The 20,496-nt window shown below is 39.1% G+C and overlaps 1 protein-coding gene across 11 annotated transcripts in view; it reads left to right on the plus strand.

The window, feature by feature from the left end:
• Positions 1-20,496, plus strand: part of NSD1 (nuclear receptor binding SET domain protein 1) — a 153,508-nt gene that overhangs the window by 120,879 nt on the left and 12,133 nt on the right. For all 11 annotated transcript variants that reach the window (XM_059888707.1, XM_024995067.2, XM_024995070.2 and 8 more), the window contains 6 exons: positions 3,589-3,745; positions 5,930-6,135; positions 9,233-9,345; positions 14,040-14,309; positions 16,584-16,700; positions 17,937-18,078. In XM_059888707.1, the coding sequence (XP_059744690.1) occupies positions 3,589-3,745; positions 5,930-6,135; positions 9,233-9,345; positions 14,040-14,309; positions 16,584-16,700; positions 17,937-18,078 (1,005 nt within the window). The remainder of the gene's footprint in view (positions 1-3,588; positions 3,746-5,929; positions 6,136-9,232; positions 9,346-14,039; positions 14,310-16,583; positions 16,701-17,936; positions 18,079-20,496) is intronic.

A 20,496-nucleotide genomic window follows, 5' to 3' on the forward strand; every position in this document is an offset into this window, starting at 1 on the left:
GAAGATTGATGATCCAGTGTGCCACAACTAAGACCTTGTGCAGCCAAATAAATAGAAATAAGTATTAAAAATATTTGGAAGATCTGCCAGACTCAGTTAACTAATATTTTCCATAGGAACAATGCATGATGTTAAAAAACCAGGCATATGTAAAGGATCCATTCAAAGTGCAAGACAGATCAATGAATTTTAATGTAATAGTACTGAAAGTTTATTGTTATAGTTTCAGAGTTGACACCAACTAAGGTTTACCCTGTGAGGTTTTAGTGTATAGTATCAAAGAAGGAGAATTACAGTACCCTTTCTCTAACTGTTCATTTGTGAGAGACCAGATTTTCTTCACCAGATCACATTTTGCAAGAAATTCAAGTAAAAAAATATTTGCAAAAAAGTATGATGGCCATTGATCAAAATCGTAGGTCTGCAAATAATAAATGCTGAAGAGAATGTGGAGAAAAGGGAACTCTTTTACACTATTGGTAGAAATGTAAATTGGTGTATGGAGAACAGCATAGAATGTTTACTCAGTCGTGTCCGACTCTTTGTTACCCCATGGACTGTAACCCACCAGGCTCCTCTGTCCATGGACTTTTCCAGGCAAGAATACTGGAATGGGTTGCCATTTCTTTTTCCAGGGGATCGATCTTCCTGACCCAGTGATCAAACCCGGGTCTCCTAGCATTGCAGGCAGAGTCTTTATCTTCTGAAGCACGTTCCTTATGAAACGAAAAATAGAGTTAATCATATGATCCAGCAGTCCCACTCCTGGGCATGTGTCCAAAAAAAGATGAAAACTCTAATTTGAAAAGATACATGCATCCCAATATTCATAGCAGCACTATTCACAATCACCAAGTTATCCATTAAAGTGTTACTTAATGTTAACATAATAGGTTCATTGTTACTTTTTAATGAATTAATACTATTTTTAGCCCATATCAACAAAAGTTCGCTGGGAATCTCCTTATTTTTCAAGATTATAACATGTTCCTGGAAGATTTTTCTACCAAGGCCATGTAATTGGCAAACTGTTTTATTAAAAGGCCTGAGTATCTAAGATTATCCTGCTGTTACAAGACAAGGAAAGAGTAGTCTTAAGTCATTTTTTTTTTGTCCATGTGTAGGAGAAAACTGAAGGTGGTTATCAGTGTTAGGGTAATAATATGGTAAATCATAAATTAGAAAGTAATCTATTACTAGGATTCAAGAATCTATTTACACTTCATTTTCTTTTACCTTATTGCACCAAATACCATCTTTTCATCTTTTGGTTTCTTAAGATGGTTCATGTGATTTTCCTTCTTTTCTTCCTCTCTTTTTCCTATGTGTTTCCTTTACTCCCACCAGACAGATCCTCCTGCTTGTCTCCCATTCATCACCCAGAGTAATCCTGTCAGTTTCTTTTCATATCCTCCCTTAGCTCATCCCATTACGTCCTTCCCAGCAAAACTGTTGTGCTTCCCACCCTTGGCCTTTCATCACTGGTTATTCTTCAATCCAGACTTTTTTTCCCATGCCTTCTTTGAAGCCCTAATTCAAATGCCTTATTGTATATATTTTGTAGTTGTCATGAATATCAGGTGAATAAAAGGTGGATTTTTTTTTCTGTTTTACAAAGGCCATGTAATTAGCATGTTATTAAATTTTGACTCAGCAGATACATAAGCATAGAGAGGAATTTTCTAGAGGGTATTCCATTATTGGGGTGGTTAAACTCATGTGACTCTATGTCTTGTGCTGACTGTTTATACCATCTATAAAATGCACTACTACTGCTACTGCTAAGTCACTTCAGTCGTGTCCGACTCTGTGCAACTGCATAGACGGCAGCCCACCAGGCTCCCCCGTCCCTGGGATTCTCCAGGCAAGAACACTGGAGTGGATTGCCATTTCCTTCTCCAGTGCATGAAAGTGAAAAGTGAAAGTGAAGTCGCTCAGTCATATCTGACTCTTAGCAGCCCCATGAACTGCAGCCCACCAGGCTCCTCCGTCCATGGGATTTTCCAGGCAAGAGTACTGGAGTGGGGTGCCATTGCCCTCTCCATAAAATGTACAAGGATAGCCAAATATGACTTTTGAGAGCATAGAGTACAGCCTATATGTGTTAAATAAACAAGTTCTGGAAACTTGTTTTGTAGCAACAGAACCTCTTATGAAATGAAGCCTTATTCTGAATCTGAACTCCAGTGTACAAAACAGGAGATTTTCTCTAGTTGAAGCCAGAGTTGGGTCTTAAAAGCACATTTCTGGACGCAACAAAACAAATGCCCCAAAACTTGTTTTATTGAGAAAAGGAAAGGCCCAGTAGAAATCATTTGAGGATGGTGTCACAAAAGTAAGTTTTTCATAGATTTTTACGTGGGAAAAGAAGCACAGTTAAACCAGGAAGATGCACATGTATACCTTGCTTATGGCTTTGTCCTTCATTATCTCTTCAGGATGAAACTTGCAATTACATGTTTGAGTCTATCGTGTTTGAACATGCTAGTTTCTGGCATGAGATAAATAAGGCATTTATCATATTACGTATACGTGAAATCTCTTTACCTGAAATTCTTTATCTGTAACCATGATGTTTCACATTCAGATATGTAAACTGAGTCATTTTGAGTAAAAATCTTTTAAGAAGTGAAAATTCATTCTCGTTGCAATGTATATAATTAATCTGGTATCTGAAAACTTAGCAGGAAAGGGGAGATCTCATGTCTAACTGAAGTTCAGGCAAAAAATCACAGTAGTACATGTGATTTCTGTCACCAGTAAAAATCAGATATTATTATAGATATCTTGAAACCTTGTGTCCAGTCATTACTACTGCTAGATCTTATTTGTGTGTTACAGAGGACTGTATATAATTCTAATGTCTTGTTCTAACATTCTGTTCATTTTATTCTATGTTCTTGTATTAATTTTATGCATTTATAAAGTTTATTCTGCAAAGGGCCCTTAAGGTGTTAGGAGAGAACCCAACAAAAAATGATTAAAAAGTAATTTAAAAAAAAGAGAAAGAACTGACCTTATAGAGACTACTAATGTGCCAGGCACTGTGGGGCAATTAATTTTCTTATTTAGTTCTCAGATAGGTATGATTATTTAGTGTTCATTGCAGAAAATACTTTACCATTGAAGAAGTTAAAGTTCAGCAAGGAAAGTGAATTCCCCAGACTGATATGTCTTAGAGTTCAAATCTGATATCACTTAAAGCTTGTGCTCTTTATACTCTGGTCATTGTGTATCATTGATATTTATTTATAATGTGTTGTCTTTTAATGAAGAGGAAGAAGTTGGAGGGGAGGCGGGTTGTGTACATACATGACTTTTAGGGATTTACTTCTGCCCTCATTGCCCTAACCTAATTTTGCCAGTAAGATCTCATGATTTGCTGTGACTCTTAACAGATCCCCAGGGGTATGGTTCAAGTACATTGGAGAGGGAATACTCTTATGTAAAAGTCTTTGTAAATAACTAATTAAATTACCAAGCCCTGGGCTGCAGGATAATTGGTTAGGAACTGAGCAAAACCTATTTCAGCTGGGTCCTTGTATGCAGCCTTGTGATTCTGAGTGCCAGATTTTTTGATTCCCACAGGAGGCAGCCTTCTGTGTTGTGATTCTTGCCCTGCTGCTTTTCATCGTGAATGCCTGAACATTGATATCCCTGAAGGAAACTGGTATTGCAATGACTGTAAGGCAGGCAAAAAGCCACATTACAGAGAAATTGTCTGGGTAAAAGTTGGAAGATACAGGTGAGTAAGCATGAAGGAGACTGACAGTTCTTTCACCAGCCTGTGTTTCTTGTGTTTAACTTTTTAAATAAATGGCCTAATTAAAGAAGGTTTACCCACTCCCCCATTAACTTTCCATCATAAAAGAAAAAAACTATATACTAAACTATATATCATCTGTAGAAGCTTTATTAATGAAAACAAACCCATAATATCACAAACAATGAAGATGCATCGCTAACATTTTGGCATATTTACTTTCAGACACACCAATACATGCACCTTCAAGATAACTGACCTATTGTTATTTGTACCCAGTTGTATGTGTTGCTTTTTCTTTTTAAAATTACTTGTATTGCATATTGTTGATGTTTGGTCACTAAGTCATGTCCAGCTCTTTGTGACCCCATGAACTGCAGTACGCCTGGCTTCCCTGTCCTTCCCTATCTCCTAGTTTGCTCAGACTCATGTCCATCGAGTTGGTGATGCCATCCAACCATCTCATCCTCTGTCATCCCCTTCTCCTCCTACCTTCAATCTTTCCCAGCATCATGGTCTTTTCAAGTGAATTGGCTCTTTGCATCAAGTGGCCAAAGTTTTGAAGCTTCAGTATCAATCAGTCCTTCAGTGAATATTCAGAGTTGATTTCCTTTAGGGTTGACTGGTTTGATCTCCTTGCAGTCCATAGGACTCTCGAGAGTCTTCTCCAGCACCACAGTTTGAAAGCATTAATTCTTCAGTGCTCAGCCTTCTAATGGTTCAACTCTTATATCTGTACATGACTACTGAAAAAACCATAGCTTTGACTATATGGACTTGCTGGCAAAGTGATGTCTCTGCTTTTTAATAGCTATCTAGATTTGTCATAGCTTTTCTTCCAAGGAACAAGTGTTTCTTAATTTTGTGGCTGCAGTCTTTTGGAGCCCAAGAAAATTTGTCACAGTTTCCACTTTTTCCCCATCTGTTTGCCATGAAGTGATGGGACCGGATGCTATGATCTTTTTTGAATGTTGAGTTTTAAGCCAGCTTTTTCAGTCTCCTCTTTCACCCACATTAAGAGGCTCTTTAGTTCCTCTTCGTTTTCTGCCATTAAGGTGCTATCATCTGCATATCTGAGGTTGTTGATTTTTCTCCCAGCTCTCTTGATTCCAGCTTGTGAGTCATCCAGCCCGGAATTTCACATGATGTTGAGTGCACAAAAAATATAATAACATGCATGATTTTAAAGAAATACTTGTGTGTGTACCTCCCAGTTTAAAAAAATAGCACCTTTGAGGTTCCCTCTCTGCCCCTATCTGAGTCTTCTCTCCCCATCCCTAGAAGTAACTGCAGTACTGCATTTTGTGTTTTTTCTTTGCCTGACTGTATACATTTACCATATGTGTGTTTGATTCTATATGTTTTAGTCCTTTATATAAAGGAATTGTTGCTGTATTTTCTTGCAGCATGTTTTTTTATTTCTTCTTTTGCTCCTTAGATATTATGGTTAGTGCAGTGCTCGGTTCATTTGTATTTCACTCTTCCAGAGTGTTCCTTTATGTTTATATGCAGTGTGGTGTATTTATTTATTTATGTATTCTCATGTTTGAACTATAAACATTTTGTCTGTGTTTCTTGGTATATATGCACGGGAGTTTATTTACCGCATTCTCACAGTAGAATAGCATTGTCTTCCTAAAGGTTGTTGTTGTAATTTATATGCTTGCTTTGCCAAGCTGATGGGGGTGGGGTATTATTTGGGGAGTTCCATTTTTGTATACTTCTAGTAATTTTTCAAAGTTGCCCTCTTTAAAGGCCAATTTATATTTTGTTGTATAGTGTCCCACAGCAACTTCCATCATTCCCTTAATGTTGAATATTTAAATTGTTTACAGATTTTCATTTTTTCAGATTCCTCAGTGAACACTATAGTCGTAAAGTTTTGTCCATGTCTCTAATTACTTCCTATTATACATTCCTTGACGTAGAACAGCAATCTGAGGGCATATGTTTGGGTCTGTGAGCATGTGCGTGAGGGCGGCCTCTCCAGGCTTTTGGCACATACTGCTTGTTTCTTCTCTAGTTATATTGTAAGGATGCCCTGGGTCAGACATTAATGTAGGTTAGGGAGACATTGCTATTCTTTATTCCTCTCTCCAAAGTAGGATTCTTTTTAGTGCCTTGCAACCTTCTAGAGGTTTTCTTCCTTGTTTTTACATTTTCCAGGTGGTGGCCAGCTGAGATCTGCCATCCTCGAGCTGTACCTTCCAATATTGACAAGATGAGACATGATGTAGGCGAGTTCCCTGTGCTCTTCTTTGGGTCTAATGACTATCTGTGGACTCACCAGGCCCGAGTCTTTCCTTACATGGAGGGGGATGTGAGCAGCAAGGATAAGATGGGCAAAGGAGTCGACGGGACATACAAAAAAGGTAACTTTATCTTTTTTGTTTCTTAGGCCAATGTAGATCTCTGTTGCCTGAGTATCTGCTCTCTGTTTGAATTAAATGTTTTAGAATTTATATACAGTCTATTAGCAGCTGTGTTCTACCCTCTGGAGCAGTATGTGGCTGCAGCTATAGAATTTTGCAGACAAGTTGACCCATATAAATCAGTATTTTTGAAGCTAACCTTTACTTAACTAGAATTTCCTTAAGGGGTGTTTCTTATCAATCCTGTTTTATCAGCATCCCATCAAGTAAGTACTGGAGTTTTGGAACTGTTTTATAGAATAAATACTTCAGTTTGCTTGGCAAGGACCAGAATCTCTAGCAGAGCTACATTTGTTCCAAGGAGAGTTGTTTTTTTTGTTGTTGTTGTTAAGAAGAAATGAAATTCAACCAAAATTTTAGAACAATGTAAGATAGTGAAAGCACATACATTTTCTAAATCAAGAGTTTTTTTTTAAGCTGGCCTAGCAGTGAAGGGGAAGAGGCTTTTTTGAGGCCAGGAGGGTCTGACAGCGATATCTCTCCCTATGTAATGAGTAAGAGTTGCTTTGAGAATTCAGTGAGATAATATAAAAATCAGCCTGCAACACATATAGTTGGTATCCCATCGATGATAATTAGCTTCTTCCTTTAGCTGTCCTTTAAAAGGCAATACAGGTATCTCTTATTATTTGAATATGTTTGGACAGTGATGTGTAATATTTTGTCTACATAATGAGGTGAAGAGATTCCAAGCAGGTAGAACTTCTTAGATGGGGAATGAAGATGATGTACATAAGGAACAAGTTTGACAGAAGTTTTGTTTGCCTCCTGTTATTTCAAGGGTCCTCATTTACCTGTTGGAATGTGCTTTCTGTGCAGATATGGGCTGTCAGTACTAATACTACAGGAGTTTTGGTCTTGAGCCTTAGACTCTCAGGTGGTCAAGGACCAAGTGACCAACATCTTTGCCTGTGTAGAGCTGGCCACCATCAAGGCTAGGGCTGAAGTTGGAGTGTAGGAAATATTGCAAATCTGAGCCTGCTGAAGCTCTGTGATTCTGCTCTCTATGCCTTGAACTTCGGCTGGCTGGATGCCTCTGCCTTTAAGGAACACAAGGTTTTGTGGGAGGACACAGTCAAATGGTCGTTCTTTGAGAGTGTTGTGGCAGAAATGTGCATGCTATGCTGTGGGAGCCAACCAAGAGCATGCAAAACAGTGCTGAGGATGACAGTATGGAAGTCGTGGATGACTTCTTTCTTAAGTGATGCTTTCAAGATAATTACCATTTTTTGTTTGCCAGTCCCTATTCAAAGTTTGTTTTCCCACTTTAAATCTTTGAGGCAACCCTATAAGTTAGATGCTATTATCTTTATCTTCTAATGAGGAAACTGAGGCACATAAAAGTTAAATTGGGAAAATTCTCTGGTGATTAGGACAATGTGTTTTCACTGCTGAGGGGCCAGGTTCAGTATCTGGTCAGGGAACCAAGATCCTACGAGCTACATGGCATGGCCAAAAGGAAGTTTAATTTGTTGCCCAAAGTCCCTGTGCCAGTAAGTGATATGGGAAGATTTCATACTCTAGCAGTTGGACCTCAGAATCCACACTCTTAACCACTACACTGACTATGAAAAAGTTACATTAAAATGTAACAAGAAGACAGCGTATGTAAAAGTGCACCTTGAGTCTAACATGATGAGTTAGTGATCTCTAAGTATTTGGTAGAGTTTAAGCGTAGGGTTGGGCGAGTACCACTGTTTACTGATAAGGTAGTTTAGTTACATGGTCAGAACAGATTTTTATAAGTCTCAGTCTGAGTAGAATTTCAGGACCATGGAAAGTGAGAGGCTATATAGCCAGAAATGTCGATGAGATAGCTGTTTTAGTAGTTTGAAGCAGAGATGATGTGACTGTCACAGGGACTAGTCCGTGGGGTGGAGAGGATGATGGGTATTTAGCTTTTTCAGATTATTTAGACAGTAAGTAGATCAGCTAGGTAGCACATGCCAAATAATAGGATAAAGGAAGGAGGAAACAACTGCAGGCAACATAAACTGCTGGATGGTAATGAGGAAATGGAGAAAGAAGGGGTGAATCAGAGGGAAGATATTCTTTATTGTTTTGACAGATCATGGCGAGAGCAACAGAAGAAACTGGGAAATTTTGGAATTCTTTTCAGAGTTTTTAACCTGAATCAAGAGTGATTAATTAAAATTTTAAGTGGAGAAGAATGAGATTCTTAGGGTTTTTGTTGGACTTTTCAGATACTCCAGTCTTTTAAACATATGAAAGTACAGGACTGGAATGAAGATGAGCTGTGAAGATCTGTCTTTGTGTTAGGGTTGGTGTGTGTGTGTGTGTGTTAGTCACTCAGTTGTGTCTGACTCATTGTGGCCCCATGGACTGCAGCCTGTCAGGCTCCTCTGTCTATGGCATTCTCCAGCCAAGAATCCTGGAATGGGTTGCCATGCCCTCCTCCAGGGGATCTTTACTACTCAGGGATCAAACCCAAGTCTCTTCTGTCTCCTGCATTGCCAGGCGGGTTCTTTACCACTGATGCCACCTAGGAAGCTGTATTGGGATAACCACTGATACTTACAGAATGAGTTTTAGAAGAAGAGTAGGCTAGGTGTTCCAGAGAATAGATAGGAAGAAAAAGAAAACTTCAAGTTTCATTTCTTCCAAAGGAACACACTATATTTTCTGGACACCTATGAGGCACGTAATTTGTGGAAGCAGAAAATTGGGGTCTGAGGAAAAGAATTGGGGTTCTAGGCAGTGACATTGCTGAGTGGATGCAGACTGGTTGTTGTTAGGAGATATTATATGTGAGCTTTTTCAGATTATTTAACTATGTTTTTGTTTTGTTTTAAATTTTCCTTTGAAACTGGTAGTCCATATAGGGCCATTGAGTAATGTGTTATGTTTTATTTTAATGCCATATATGAATACCCTGGGGACTGTGACTTACTTGAAAATAGAAATTGTATGTATGTCTTAGATTTTTGTCTAAAACATGAATTTTCTCCAACTTATAATGGAGAAAAGGCAAAATCACTCTACCCAGAGAGAAAGTGACTGTGTTGTGTTTTCTTAGCTCTTCAGGAAGCTGCAGCAAGGTTTGAGGAGTTGAAGGCCCAAAAAGAGCTAAGACAGCTGCAGGAAGATCGAAAGAATGACAAGAAGCCACCACCTTACAAACATATAAAGGTGAGAACAGACTTCAGGAGCGACCATGTGATAGGTTGCCCCCTTCCCACTCTGTTCATGGTGAGAACTGGAAGCACAAACACAGTTGCTTTTAGGTAGAGGCATGAGCTTAAAGGAATACAAGAACAAAGTGCCAGAGGACCATTTTTAGGACATTGTTTGTATTGATATTTTATAAAATCAACTGTCTGATGATACTGTTTTATTGTTGCTTTGGAAAGTCTTCATAAAGTGAATGGAATAGATTCTGTTCACAGTCAACATCTTGCGGTTTGAATGGCAGGCACCAAAGAGCCATGATAAAAAATGATAAACGGCCCTGAGATAGTGCGAATAATACACATGATAATTTCTTCTGGTAGTAGCTGATACTAAAGATATTTTAGGTGACTAGTCTGACTAGAATTCCCAAAGTCACAAGAATTCATGTTAAGTGTACTTAGGTATGCTAGTCTACTTGGTAAAAGAGTCATTGTCATTTATCATCTGGGTCTGGTAGACCTTGTGTATTTGTAATTGTTCAGTCATTTTTATGAAGAATTTACAGAGGTAAAAATAAAGGAATAGTGAGGAACAAACGTATTAGAAATCTTAGTGAAGTATTTGAAGTGAAGTGAAGTCGCTCAGTCGTGTCCGACTCTTTGCGACCCCATGGACTGTAGCCTACCAGGTTCCTCTGTCCATGGGATGTTCCAGGCAAGAATACTGGAGTGGGGTGCCATTTCCTTCTCCAAGGGATCTTCCCGACCCAGGGATCGAACCCGGGTCTCCTGCATTGTAGGCAGACGCTTTATCATCTGAGCTACCAGGGAAGCCCAGTGAAGAATTTAATTTACTAAGTACTAAAACATCTTTTGAAAACCTTTTAATCAAGTTAGTTTTGGTGCTCAAATATCAGACCACATGAAAGAATACTGTAAGCTCTATTAACAAAATGAAATTGCCCAAGTTCTTATTGTGAAATGTTTGTCATTCCTGGATAAGACAACTATATATATTTATTTTTGTCATTGGTAATGAATTAGTTGTGTACTCATTGATTTTTTTTTTTTTTTGAGTTTCTGAAGTCTGAGGTTTTCACTTAGAGATCAATTTCACCACCATTTTTAGAATCTAGTGTGTTTAAGTGTTTAATGTCTGTGGGACATTCTTAAACTATTTTGTTATTTATCTGAAGTTCAAATTCAGTTGTATGTCCTAGATTTTTACTTGCTAAGTCGAACAATCCCACTAAAGGTATACTGATATTATCTCCTGTCTTCTCTGCTTTCTGGAAAGATATTATAGTACTTTGAGTAATGCCGTGCAGAAACTAAACTGTGCCTGTTTCACTGTCCCATCAAGCCTTTACGATTCTGTCGTTCTTCCACTTATTTTTGTCTTTTTTAGAATAGTTGGGAATCATTGAGTAACAAAATGGGGTGATGAAATAGTAAAGAATTATGAGATACAGGAAAAGGAAACACTAAACATTTAGTGTTTAGAACACTGAAACTCCATAATGAAGCTTAAATTTATAAAAGAGCATAATGGATCTGCCTGGTAGTATGCAATATAGAATGAGTTAAAATATCAGTCCTTACAAATAGTTAAAACTATTGGAAAAGAAAAAAGAAAACTTAAAATTGCAAAGACTGAGAGTTAAATGGAGTTAATTGTTCATGGAAACACAACACTGAATTGTAGTTCATCCTCAATAAAAGGGAAAGTAATTCCTGTTTCCACAGTCATAGATGTCACATATAACAGAAGTTAGGCACTTCAGGGTAGCTTGTCAACCATATTGAACCTGAGTATTGAGAGACCAACTAATGTCCTGTGTGATCTAATCATAAAATTTAGACACCACCTTCTTTCTCCATCTTTAAAACAAAGATGTATTTCCAGGGAAAAGATTAAACCAGGGGTTGGTAAATTATAGTCCCAACTCTGGCCTACCATGCATGGTCCAGAAGAACTTTTTTTTTCCAAAGAGTTTTTTCTAACACATGAAGATTTTATGAAATTCAAATAGTAGTGTCCATAATTAAAGCTTCATTGGCACCCAGCCATGCTTGTTCATATACATGTGGTCTGCTCCTTCTTCGGAGCTACAGTGACAGTTGAGCAACATGCACCAGAGATCTATGTCCTGAAGACATAAAATATTTACTGTCTGACCCTTTACAGAAAAGGTTTGTCAATCCCCAGCCCAGAGTGAGTGTAAATGCTACAAATATATATCTATGTTGTTCTTACTTAACCATGTGTGGGGTTTTGTCTTGCTTTATATTATGTTAGGCAAGAAACTTATTTGAGATTAATATCAGTTTAGATCAGATGTCAAGGAAGAATGATTGAAACATACCTTTATGTAGAAAAAAGGAGTAGAATGCAACTATTTTGGATGGGGAGTGTCAGGTAAAGATAACCTTGAATCAAGGTGAATATTCAGATGGCCCTATGTGGGACCAGGTGATTGAGCTCAGCCCTGGTCTGCCGCCTTGGAGTATGCCTTAGTAGGTCTGTGGTTTGCAGTGGCATGTGGTGAGAGTGCTCCTCCATTGTCAAGCATTTACCAGTATTTTGAAGAAGCTGGGAAGAGATCTGGCAGTGAGACTTACTGTCATTTTAAGTTGTTCTGGAGAACATTTGAAGACAGTATATTTTTACACACAGATTGTAGATTATTCCCCACAACAGTCTTGGAATTTAGGTCTTGCAAGTAAAAATTGACTCACCAAATAATGCAATTCCTGGACAATCAAATTTTATGTATAGGATAGGTTTTTGAAGACTCGTGATTTGACTGTTCCCATTTAGATAATATCAAGTAGAGGAAACTCGTTCCTTTAATTTTATTGAAGTATAGTTGATTTACAGTGTTGTGTTAATTTCTGCCTATAGCAAAATGAATCAGTTTTATATATATAAAACATGGATTTTCATTATGGTTTATCACAGGGTATTGAGTATTGTTCCCTGTGCTATGTAGTAGAACCTTGTTGTTTATCCATCCTATATATAATAGTTTGCATCTGCTAATCCCAGACTCCCAATCCCCCACCCCTGGCTATGTAGCTGGACACATAGGGTCTGAGTTCCCCTACCAGGGATTGAACCACCGACCGCTGCATTGGAAGCATTGAGTCTCCCACTGGACCACCAGGGAGGTCCCCAGGACTCATTCTTATAGTGCATAAGTCTCTCTGTATTGTGGAATGTCTACTTTTTTCCGACACTGTTGTTAGTAAGTAATGGCTTCAGTATCATAGCAATTGGCCTCTGTTCTACCACATTGGATATTCAGGACTAGCACCACTAAAAATGAATGCTTAGGTGACATTGTTGTAGTCTATTAAAAAGATTTCAAGTTGTGATAGTCAATTTTAAAATATATCTTCATATATTGTAACTCAATTACTCAGAGACCTTTTCATGTTAAAGATTTACCACTTGAGAAAGGTGAATTTTTTTTTTTTAATATAGAAGCTAATGTGGCGCCACCATGTGGCAGTAGCGGAAACTCAAATTTACAATTGACTTCGCTTGTTTAGTTGCTCAGTTGTGTCCGACTGTTTTGTGATCCCATGGACTGTAGCCTGCCAGGCTCCTCTCTCCATGGATTTTCCTGGCAAGAATACTGGAGTGGATTACCATTTCCTTCTCTATGCGATCTTCCCCGACCCAAGGATGGAACTCTTGTCTCCAGAATTGGCAATTGGTTTCTTTGCCACTGAGCTACCAGGGAAACCCAGGCTGGAAATTATGAATTTTTTAGAAATGATTTATTTTTAAATGTTTATTTAGACTGTGCTGGGTCTTCGTTGCTATGCAGGCTTTTCTCTGTCTTCATTATGCATGGGCTTTCTCTAGTTGGGACAAGCAGGGGCTACTCTCCTTTCAACGTAAGGGCTTCTCACTGCGGTGGCTTCTCTTGTTTTGGAGCGTGGGCTGTAGGCTGTGTAGGTTTCTATAGTTGTGGCACGTGGGCTCAGTAATTGTGGCTCCCAGCTCTAGAGCACAGCCTTAATAGTTGTGGTGCGTGGACTTACTTGCTCTGTGGCATGTGGGATCTTTCCACATCGGGGATCAGACCCATGTCTCCTGCATTGGAAGGCAGATTCTGATCCACTGGGCCACTGGGGTAGCCCAGAGATGATTTTTTTTTTTTTTTCTATTTGTGGTATTTATATTTTATGTATTGAGTGAGGCTTTATTTTTATATCAAACTGCCTAGATTTTTATTTCCTTCACCTTTTTAATTGTAAAAATATAGATACATAGGTTTTTTTTTATCTTAACCATATTTAACTATACATTTCAGTGGCATTAAATGCATTCATGTGTATAACTATTGCCATTATCTCTTTGTATCTATGTGGTATAAGTATTTGTTTGTTTTGACTAACTTATTTCGTTTAACATAATGTCCTCCAGGTTTATCCATGTTGCGTATTGTGTGTCAAATTTCCTTCATTTTTAAGCTGAATAATACTCCATTATTTTTACCACATTTTGCTTATCTATTCATGTACTGGTGGACACTTGCGTTGTTGCCATATTTTAGATGTTATGAATAATCCTGCCAAATCTTGATAATTCAAAATCATGTAAAATGTGATGTTCAACTTTAAAGAAATCTGCCTTTCACAGGCGCTGAACTGTCCTTAGTTGACTTGCCTGATGTACTGTAGTATGTGTTTCTTCTCCAGGTGAACCGTCCTATTGGCAGGGTACAGATCTTCACTGCAGACTTGTCTGAGATCCCCCGTTGCAACTGTAAAGCCACGGATGAGAACCCCTGCGGCATAGACTCTGAGTGCATCAACCGCATGCTGTTGTATGAGTGCCACCCTACCGTGTGCCCTGCTGGAGGTCGCTGCCAGAACCAGTGCTTTACCAAGCGCCAGTACCCAGAGGTGGAAATTTTTCGCACATTACAGAGGGGCTGGGGTCTCCGAACAAAAACAGATATTAAAAAGGTGAGGAAACTTAATCTTCAGTTTTTTTTTCCTTCTTTGCAATTGCTTAATACAAGTAATTCTTCTGATTAATATTAAAGTGTAAGGATTAGCCTTATTATAATATCTTGCCATATCCTTCAAAAATTGAGAGACTTGTAGACTGCTGCTGCTGCTGCTAAGTCGCTTCAGTCGTGTCCGACTCTGTGCGACCCCATAGACGGCAGCCCACCAGGCTCCCCCGTCCCTGGGATTCTCCAGGCAAGAACACTGGAGTGGGTTGCCATTTCCTTCTCTACTGCATAAAAGTGAAAAGTGAAAGTGAAGTCGCTCAGTTATGCCTGACTCTTAGCGACCCTGGAGCCTACCAGGCTCCCACATCCATGGGATTTTCCAGGCAAGAGTACTGGAGTGGGGTGCCATTGCCTTCTCCGACTTGTAGACTATATGGTCTCTTTTCTATATGATGTTCACTTACTGATCATGTTCATTATGTATGAGGATGAAAAAAATGAGGGAAATTCATAGAGATACTATGGTTTTGTCCACTCATTTGTGGAAATCCTGTAACTTGTAGTTAGAGAGAATAGAAAGAGTGTGATACAGATGTTAATCATCAACTAATGAAATAAAGTTTATTTTTACTTAGATAAAAATAGGTTTGGGTTCATAGAACATGAAGGAAAAGAGGATTAGGTCTTCTCTAATGAAAATGCAGTAACATCTTCAACTTGAAACTTAGAAGGACCTACAAATTTCTGATAAATAGATAGTATTATACAGTCTCTGGGAGAAGGCAATGGCACCCCACTCTAGTACTCTTGCCTGGAAAATTCCATGGACAGATGAGCTGGAGGGCTGCAGTCCATGGGGTCGCTGAGGGTCGGACACGACTGAGAGACTTCACTTTCACTTTTCACTTTCATACATTGGAGAAGGAATTGGCAACCCACTCCACTGTTCTTGCCTGGATAATCCCAGGGACGGGGGAGCCTGGTGGGCTGCCGTCTATGGGGTTGCACAGAGTCCGACATGACTGAAGTGACTTAGCAGCAGCATACAGTCTCTGAGTGGAATAAATCATATTTGACATTTGAATGTAATAAGTCTTACTCTGGTTATATTTTCTGAAGAATTTTATTGAAGTTTATTTCTAGGAAAGGAGGTGAATATGACTTGGTTGGTCTCCTTTAGTCATTTGCTGAGTAACTATTGTATATCTCCTTTGTGCCAGGCATGTTGCTGTGTGATGCAGTGTTCAGTAAGAAAGACATGTTCCATACTTTCCTAAAGTTTACTTTCTAGATGGAGAGAGATATTGAACAAGTAATCACTCACTGTGGAAGCATAAAGGGTTCTGTAGGCATGTGACAAAGGGCCTGAAGCTAGCTTATCTCTGAGAATATTTTAAATTGAGACTTGAAAGATAAATAGTTGTTGGCTTAAGCTGGTGGAACATTTTAGCATTTTGGGTAGAGGGGACAACACATAAGAAAACCAGTATGACAGTAGTATACTGAATAATTAGGACAGTGGTGTGAAATGTGGATGGGCAGTAGGCAGGGCATGTTCCATGAAAAAAGAATATAGTTTAGGAAAATTGACTTTTAGGTTCTTAGATAGGTAAAGGGATAAACCATTATAGTGGAGCTTTAGTTTATTTAACATCCATTTTGATCTTAAGGTGAATTCCAAGTTTTCTGCTGCTGGCTGTGGTACGAGTGGGGAGATCATTCTTACTGTTTAATAGTTGAAGCATCATATTTATGTTTTATCTTGAATAAGTGAAGTGAATGTGTTAGTCGCTTAGTCCTGTCTGACTCTATAGCCCCCCCAGGCTCCTCTGTCCATGGAATTCTCTAGGCAAGACTATTGGAGTAGCCATTCCCTTCTCCAGGGGATCTTCCTGATCTGGGGATCAAACCTGGGTCTCCTGCATTGCACGCAGATTCTTTGCCATCTGAGCCACAACCTTTGTTAAGTACAAAAGTACAGAGTGAAGTCACTCAGTCATGTCTGACTCTTTGCGATTCCATGGACTGTAGCCTACCAGGCTCCTCCGTCCATGGAACTTTCCAGGCAGGGGTACCGGAGTGGATTGCCATTTCCGTCTCCAGGGGATCTTCCCAACCCAGGGATTGAACCCAGGTCTCCTGCATTGCAGGCAGACACTTTACTGTCTAAGCTACCAGGGAAGCTTTTGTGAATCTATTACTTTCTTTAATTTTTTAAAAATAAGGTATACCTATGAACACTGTTGGCACTTTTTGCCATTTAAGTCATTTCTCGTTCCAGGGTGAATTTGTGAATGAATATGTGGGTGAGCTAATAGATGAAGAAGAGTGCAGAGCTCGAATCCGTTATGCCCAAGAACATGATATCACTAATTTTTATATGCTAACTCTAGACAAAGTAAGTAATGGAAAGTGCTATTTCCGCTGTTATAAGCTTGTTTTTAATTAGTGTTGTCCCAGCTATTCTGTGTAGGCATGTCATACATGCCTAAAAAGGGTTTTACTGCATAAAACAGTGTCTTTCCCCCATGTTCATAGGAATTGCTTGCTCAGGGTCCTGGAGTTGGATAAGGTTACTCATTTCTAGCTGTATATCCATGAGCAAAAGGCACTAAAGCTGCTTTTCAACTGTCCAACATAAGTTTGGGATGATTTCTTTTAGTGTTTTTCCTATAAGATTAAAACTTGAAGCCAGAAAAATAAATAATAATTATTTTACTGTTTATTTTACAGATTGAAACACTGACTTGTTAATATTTAGTTAGTACATTGAGAAAGTCATAAAAATTGACTATAGAACTCAATCTTACAAACCCAAGTCAGCTCTCCAATTATTGAAATTTCTGATGAGCTGTGTTCCACTAGTGTCTAGAATTATATTTGGGATTTTTAATTTTTTTCCATATGTCATTTCCAACATGTTTCATATTTCTTTTTTAAAATTTATTATTTTAAAAATATTTTATTGAAGTGTAGTTGATTTACAATGGTGTGTTAATTTCTGTACAGCAAAGTAATTCAGTTATACATATACATATGTTTTTCCATTATGATTTATCACCAGATATTAAATATAGTTTCCTATGCTGTATATAGTGGGACCTTGTTGCTTATGGGATTTATTTCTAATTCTGGCATCCTAATGCATTTTGTTTCTGTGTATGCTGAGATTCCTCTTTGTATGTGAGTATTGGGTTCTGTTAGGTTTTGCCCTGTCCCCAGCTTTTATAATAGACTTTTCTTAGTGTGAAACTTTGTATTTACCCAGTTGTACTTTGATGGTTTGTGAGATCCTCAGCTCAAGGTTCTCTGATCATTTGGGATGAGGTCTGGATGTCATTATTAAAATCTTAGGTGATTACTAATGTATAGCCAGGGTTCAGAAGAGGATACACCGAGAGGGCTGTTACTACATAGATTGCTGGGCCTCAGAGTTCCTGCTTTAGTATCTCTGAAGTGCCACCAAAGACTTTGCGTTTTTAGTGGATTCCGTGGTGGTGATAACTAGAGCTAGTCTAGGCACTACATTCTGGAAAAGTCAAAGTTTACAAATAGAAACTCCAGCTTATTAAAATACTCTAATTTTACTCAGTAATAGTGGAGGTCTGCTGAACAGCATCTCTTGGAATTCTAGGACCGGATTATTGATGCTGGCCCCAAAGGAAACTATGCTCGATTCATGAATCATTGCTGCCAGCCTAACTGTGAAACACAGAAGTGGTCTGTGAATGGAGACACCCGGGTTGGCCTTTTTGCCCTGAGTGACATTAAAGCAGGTAAGACTCATTTAAGGATTTTGGAACCAGGACTAGGACCAGTTTTTATTATCTAAAAACCCCATTTGTCCTGTAATCCAAAATGAGGCTGCAAACCCCCGAGGACACAAGACTATATTGGTGGTGCCTGGCGGGTACCAGGTCTGTTCTTATTGGTGGTGGAATGGTAAGACACATGTAACCTGAAATTTACCATTTTAGACATTTTAAAGTGTGCCGTTCAGTGGCGTTTAAGTCCATTCACATTGTTGTACAACTATCACTACCATTCATCTCCAGCACTTTTTCTTTTCCTGAACTGAAGATACCCATTAAACAAAAATTCCCTCTTTCCCCACTCCCCCAGCCTCTAGTGACCACCATTTTACCTTCTGGGTCTGATTTTTTAGCTGCTCTAGGAATCTCATGTAAGTGCAGTCATATAATAATTGTTTTGTTGTGACTGACTAATTTTATTTAGCATGATGGTTTGGGCATGCTCTCCAGGCGCACCATGCAGCTTGCAGGATCTTAGCTCTCCAACCAGGGATTGAACCTGGGGCTGTGACATTGAAAGCACTGAGTCCTAACCACTGAAGTGCCAGATAATTCCCTGTATGGTTTTAAAGGAATGAATTTCCAGACCTTTCCATAACTTATATGAACTCCATAAAAATCGGGCTGCCTTAAAAATCGTCAGCAGTCTAGGTTTCCTTTCACAGTTGACTTTCATCCATTTTGTAAACCAAATAGCCATCTCTCACCCATCTGAACTTTATGGTTTATGAGCCCAAAGCTAAGAAAAACAAAATCCCTCACCTCTTGGGTGTCAAAGAACTGGACGTTTGGAGAATGCACTTTTATGTTGTGGCTGGCCTGGATGCCCATGCCTCTGCGAGTTCAGAGTGAACAAGTGAGCCTGTTGTGTTCAGCACAATATTCAGATGTTTAGTAAACTGGAAGTACATCTGGTAAGATTGAGAGGTTTGAACGTAAACGTATATGATGGATATTTTCCATCAATTAAAGCAACTTCATATTTAGTGTCAAGGTTTTTATGAAAAATTTGAAACATATTATATGACACGCTCTAAATTTTTTTTTAATATTTAGACTTATGTAAAGTTTGAGTGTAAGGATATACCTAATTTTTCAAAGTAAGTTTTTGCAGGAGTACTAGCAAAGTGTTTAAAGATCACTCTCCCGGGTGGTGCTACTGGTAAAGAATCCTCCTGCCAGTGCTGGAGACATAAGAGATGCAGGTTCCATCCCTGGGTGGGAACGATCCCCCTGGAGGAGGGCATGGCAACCCACTCCAGTATTCCTGCCTGGAGAATCCCATGGATAGAGGAGCCTGGTGGGCTACAGTCCATGGGGTTGCACAGTCAGACACGACTGAGAGACTGAGCACATGCGCACACATACACTGTGTCTCTCTCTCTTTCTACTACCCGCCCCACCCCCACCCCCACCAACTCAAAATGAGACTGGCCTGAGTAGGGTTTTTTTTCCTCTCGTCAAAACAGACTTTACTGGTGGAGCCCCTGGCGGCCCCCGTCCCTGGGTGCCCACCCTGTGCTCAGCGGGCAACCGCTGCGGCATTGTTACCCTGAGTTCTGTCTTTGCTGTTGTTGCACCTTGGAGGGCAACTCTCGGCTTGGGCAGTTCATAATTGACAGTAGCATAGTCCAATGATTCTCAAAGTGGAAATCCTATATGAGCCCAGTCAGTGTTATTCATGTTTACCTCAAGAAACACTAATCGAAATAAAGAGTAATTTGGTCAGCTTTTTGTCTGTTCCCTTTTTTTTCATCTGTAGAAAACCTCTCCTCTCTTCTTCCCCCCTCCTCCCCCATATATTTTTTCTCTTTAATTTAAATATACTGCTGCCCAGGAGTCTTTTAGGCTCTTTAGAATTTTAAAATTTGACAGTTTTCCTGTTTTTAAAATTGAGCCACTAGTTCCTTTCTCCTGTTTTGCATTGCTTCATATGAGGTATTAAATGATGAAAGTAACAATATTTGAGCATCACTGTGCACTTATGTTCTGCTGACTAAATGAAACTGATTTTAAAAATCATAGTGTGTACCAGGTTTTTAGAATGGATGGCTTCAGAGTAAATTGGGTAGATTTCTGATTTGTAAGAGGAATTATCAACTGAATGCTGTTAAGAGCTACATTTATCAGATGCCAAACTTTGTTCCAAGCTTGCTGTTTAATCCTTACAAAATGAAAGTGAAGTCGCTCAGTTGTGTCTGACTCTTTGCGACCCCATGGACATCAGACTCCTCCATCCATGGGATTTTCTAGGCAAGGGTATTGGAGTGGGTTGCCATTTCCTTCTCCAGGGAATCTTCCCGACCCAGGGATCAAACCCAGGTCTCCGGCATTGTGGACAGACGCTTTACTATCTGAGCCACCAGGGAAGTCCAATCCTTA

This window comes from Bos taurus, chromosome 7 (assembly GCF_002263795.3).
Source record: "Bos taurus isolate L1 Dominette 01449 registration number 42190680 breed Hereford chromosome 7, ARS-UCD2.0, whole genome shotgun sequence".
Lineage (NCBI taxonomy): Eukaryota > Metazoa > Chordata > Mammalia > Artiodactyla > Bovidae > Bos > Bos taurus.